Source organism: Vipera ursinii, assembly GCF_947247035.1.
Source record: "Vipera ursinii genome assembly, chromosome: Z".
Classification (NCBI taxonomy): Eukaryota; Metazoa; Chordata; class Lepidosauria; order Squamata; family Viperidae; genus Vipera; species Vipera ursinii.
In genome coordinates, this window is record NC_139517.1 from 6,113,502 (window position 1) to 6,118,848 (window position 5,347).

The 5,347-nt window shown below is 36.7% G+C and overlaps 1 protein-coding gene across 1 annotated transcript; it reads right to left on the reverse strand.

Moving 5' to 3' along the window:
* Positions 1-4,138: 4,138 nt before the first annotated feature.
* LOC310649940 (olfactory receptor 6X1-like) lies at positions 4,139-5,098 on the reverse strand (the record flags this gene model as incomplete). Its single annotated transcript, XM_083378773.1, has 1 exon — positions 4,139-5,098. The coding sequence occupies one exon, from the start codon at positions 5,096-5,098 to the stop codon at positions 4,139-4,141; it is 960 nt and encodes a 319-aa protein (XP_083234899.1).
* Between the last annotated feature and the right edge of the window lie 249 nt (positions 5,099-5,347).

Genomic DNA, 5,347 nt, shown 5'->3' on the forward strand with positions numbered 1-5,347 from the left:
TCTTTCCTGATTCCTTTCTATTAGCTTCCAAGGGCTCAAATATCTGCTGAACTTCAAAAGAGAAATGCAAAATATTTTTCTTACCCTTTAAGATGTTCTTCTCAGTTTACAAATGAGGTTGTGATCATTTTAATTACCTTCACAAGAACAGCTTTTGTGAAGTCATCACTTGACCAGGAAATAAACTTTCTTCTACCGCATGAGCAGAAAGAGAGTGTATACAAAATTATGGGAGAAGGTTGCTATCTTTCATTTCTTAAGTTCATACCTCTTATCTCATAAGAAGAATTAACCTTGGGGAGAAAAGCTGCTTTTCTTAGAAGTGAAGGATGTAAAATTCAAGGCTGCTGGATCATCCATGGTCCAGACTACATCTTGACCTAATACTTAGAAACCTTCCCACCTCCCCAATTCAAACCGATTAATACAACACAGAAAAAAATCTTAGCATTTCATTCACAGGAATTTCATTTCATATTATCGACATATCCATGACAGGAGTTTGAATCCTGGCATGCTTTTCAAGTCTATATGTAATCTGGGGTCTCAAAACATAGTTTGATTTACGGCTATCATTTCAACACTATCACCTACATTTACATAATATCTATATATCATGGCTCATCTGTCTGTCCGCTCTCTATCTCTATCTCAATATCTCAATGTCTATCTATCTGTCTGTCTGTCTGTCTGTCTGTCTATCTGTCTATCTATCTATCTATCTATCTATCTATCTATCTATCTATCTATCTATCTATCTATCTATCTATCTAATCATCTCTCTCTGTCTCACACAGTCTTTCTTGCTAGTTAGCTATTTGGTTATCTATCATCATAGCTTCTACTTGTCAATATTTTCTCCTTTGAGCACAGAGAAAGTTGATTTTTTTCTCTCTCACAAACATCAGTTTTACAGATATTGATAAGGGCACAGGCTTTAACCAGGATTACAGTCAAAACCAAATAGAACATCTCTGTTCTTACCTTCTTCGCCACCACAGAACATACTCTAGAGACCACATTAACAAAGAAAAGTCTTCCATATATCTTATATAGCTGGAAAGATTCCCCCCCCTATGTGATTTGTTAACAGTACCCCAGGGGTACTGAAAGTGATGTAAAAGTTTCCTTCAAGAAATGATAATTTTATAAAGAACTTCAGATACACTGGTGTACAGTGGAGGAGTGAGACTGATCCATTTTTTAAGAGTTCGTATCAAGAATGAATGGGAAACTAAATAAAAATGGTCTGACTGAAAAATGAGTCATAGGCACAAATTAGTTATATTGAGATTATTTGGTCTTTACTGAGAGACTGATTGATGATTGAATTGCAAAAAAATATATATATATATGAAGACAGAGTGAATGTGTTGAGAATAAGGAAAAACCTAGAGTGAAGCAGTTGGGTGCAATCATTGAGATCTCGAGGAAGAAAGCAGTGAAAAGCCTATAAAGAACAAAAAGCAATGTCTTAGGTCTTGTATGGACATCATGGAAGCCTGGATGACTAGCAAGCATAGTGTCAATAATGTGACTAGCAAAACATAACATTTCTTCAAGGCAATTGAGTCCAAAAGAGTAAAACTTTATTGGATACACCATCTCGGAACTAATGAAGCAAAACCAGCTCTGAGTTTTCCCCTGCAAAAGCTTACTTAGTTAAACAATAGATTCCCATGCCCCCACCCACTGGGTGTTCACATTGTCCAATAGTAATACTCCTTTTTGTTATGGGAACAGTTCACTTCTCCATCGAGCACCTGTGGCAATGACCTTGGCATGGAGTAGGCTCCCATGGTCTGTGAATGGCTTCTTGGCCTTACATTTCCTCCCTTCATCTTCTACCCTCCCCCTTTTATCTGGCAAGTTGATTAGTGACAGAAGCTGCCAGGCACCGTAGTGATTCAATCTTGACAGATAATATATATGATGTATATATTTTCTTTGTCTTTTTAATTATTTTCTTCCCTCTATTTTACTCTTTGAATGATGTTTATCTAACATCTCCTACTAGAGAGTAGGACACTTTAAAAATGTGATAAATGAATGAATGGATGAATGAATGAATGAATGAATAAGAACAGAATGATGGGTAAATCTTCAAGTGTGTATGAGAAAACCAAGAGTTCAATGACATCTCTCAGCCTCCAGAATCACTTGGTTGAGTTGGGTGGGTATAGAAATTGATTGAATGAATAGATGGATAGATAGATAGATAGATAGATAGATAGATAGATAGATAGATAGATAGATAGATAGATAGATTCACAAATAAACCAGGGCTCAACAATGTTTTTGTCTGAAAAGAGGGTTCAAATTCACTCTTCTCATTTAGCAGTAAACTATAGGTGGATTTGCAGTAATGTGGTGGAATTCCTGACTTTTAACTGGAATCAAGGAATAGTCAATTGCATGCAACTGGGAGAAACACAAACTGCACACTGTGCTTTGTGTGTGCAGATGTTCATTGTGAGGACGTCAAAAACTGACATTCCATCTCCATATTGTGGGCAGAGTCAATCTTGAAATATCTGGTGAAACTGCTCTTATCCTTTTCTTACATTAAATAATACAAAATGAGAATGAATATCACTAAATGAATGCTTGTAAGGACTACAAAAATCCTCACAGGTAGTCCTTACAATCATTCATTTAGTGATATTCATTCTCATTTTTTTATTATTTAATGTAAGAAAATGATTCTTTCACTCATTCGTTTAGTGATATTCATTCTCATTTTTTACTATTTAATGTAAGAAAAGGATAAATTAAATCCAAAATTACATTTCAGTTACAACCTTTGGGAACTTTGGTTCTAGTGTTACCTTTTTATTCCACAAAGCACTGCACAGAAAAACTGTCACACTGTTTCAGTTTTCAACTTTGAGGTCCCTTCCTTTTAAGGACTAATGACTAGATAAAAGACAAGTGTCATGGTTACGACAGGTGAAACTCTTCAAAGAACTTTGCAGCATTTTTACCTTGAAGAATCTTTATTTAAGGAGCATGGCATCGGCAGATACATGGTCAAAGCCAAAATCTGAATTCTCCTCCCCTAAACACATAGTATCAAAGCACAATTCCCTCCTCTAATTAACAGTCATAAATCACATTTTCCAATTAGTTTGAAATGCAGACCTTCCCTCCAGTTCTCCAACCGGCCATTTCTTGTCATCTCTTATTTCAAACGATCTTGAAAAACATTCTTTCTCCTCCCCCCCAGCATCATCTAATTCTAACTCTAATAGTAACACACAAGTTAAGGGGAAAATGGCTGCATCTTCGTATATTGTCAAAGCAAGAACATCCAATGTTAACAATGTTGACAACATGCATGTCAGAGTCACAATACAGTTTGTTCTGAGCTTTTCTAATTTTCTGGATATTTTTATTGTCTTATAAAAATGTTTGGATTGAAAGATTTCCCCCCCCTCTCCTTAATTCATTTAGCTTTTGAGTGCCACTCAAGAAGAAAGCTGGGATATAAATTCCAAGAAATAAAGGGGGGGGGAGGGGAATCCACTTTCTTTTATAAAAAAGTTAATTTCTTACTATGGATTGTATTGTACACAAAACAATCACAACAAATGCTGTTAACATGTTCAGGATTTACAAATCTTGATCATCATCTGTTTAGTGATCACTTCAAGTTACAATGGCACTGAAAAAATGATTTACAAATGTTTTTTTTCTCACTTACACCATTGTACCATCCCCATGGTCACATGATTAGAATTGAGACGCTTAACTACTGACTTATATTTATGACAGTTGCAGTGTCCCAGAGTCACATGATCCCATTTTGCGACCTTTTGACAAGCAAAGTCAATGAGAAAGCCAGATTCGGTTAACAAACATGTTAATAATTTAACAACTGCAGTGATCCACTTAACATCTGTGCCAAGAAAGATCGTTAAATGGGGCAAAACTCACTTAACTAATGTCTCACAATTTTGGGGTCAATTCTAATACACCTGTATTGTAAACTATAAAATCAAATGGTGTTTCTAAGTCTGAAAATGCCAATTGGATTCTGATTGCCTCACTCAAAATGCCACCAATGCCGCAATTCTCTAAATTTCATCTCATTCCTGTTGCATAAGATAGTGCTGGAACTATTTCTCCACTCATTGTCTCAATTCAAGGTCGCTTTCCTTTTATGGATTACATTCTGGACAGCTTTTTTGACTTCAGCATTACGAATTGTGTATATGAAAGGATTCAGCATTGGGGTAAGATTGGTGTTCAGGATCGCCACAGTCCTTGTCAAGTGGTATGAAGACTGGACATTGGGCCTCACATACATAAAAACAAGAGCTCCATATAAGATGGACACCACCAACAGGTGAGAGGTGCAGGTAGAGAAGGCCTTCTTCCGTCCTACGGCGGAGGGAATGCGCAGCACAGTGGCAATGATGAAAATGTAGGACAGAGTAATGAGAAGTAAGGTCATAATCACAACAACAAACATAGTCAATATTCTGAGGGACTCAATGACATGAATATCAGCACAGACAAGGCTCAACAGAGGACCAATATCACAGAAGAAATGGTCAATAATATTGGACCTGCAGAATGGCAATGTCCAAACAATAAAATAATGAAAAAAGATAATCACAAAGGCAGCATACCAAGTGGCCAAAGACATTTGAAGGCACACATGCTTGGACATAATGATGGGATATTGAAGCGGCTTGCAGATGGCCAGATAGCGGTCAAAGGACATAGCTGTGAGGATGAAGAGCTCTGTACTACCAAAACAGAAGTGAAAAAATCCTTGAGCCAGACAGCAATGGAAGCAAATGGTGGTTTTGGCTTCTATAAATGTCTGTAGCAATTTGGGTACCACAGTGGAGGTATAGCAGATCTCCAGGAAAGCAAGGTTGCTCAGGAAGATGTACATTGGTGTCTGAAGTTTTGGCTCAATTGCTACAATGATAAGGATGAAGCCATTCCCAAGGATGGTTACAAGGTACATGAGCAGACCCATCATGAAGAAGACTCGGTGAAGATCGTACAGAAAGGGAATTCCTAATAGGATAAATTCACTCACTCTGGACATATTCCTAGGCTCCATCATTTCAGAATTGTCCATGGTATCTCAGCGGTAGCTCAGATGGCATATAGCATTTCAAAAAGTATTGCTACCGTGTGCATTATATATATAAATAAGGTTAAGAAATGGAAGCAAATGAAGAAAAAAAACTCAAAGCAGGAAAGAAGGGTGTAGGAAAAGTAGCACAATGCATTTAAAACTTCTGAAATGTTCTATTTATTTAAATTTGTCCGTCTGGAAAATTAACTAGTATTGTTATAAGATCCACACATTTAAGTGAAAAAAGTA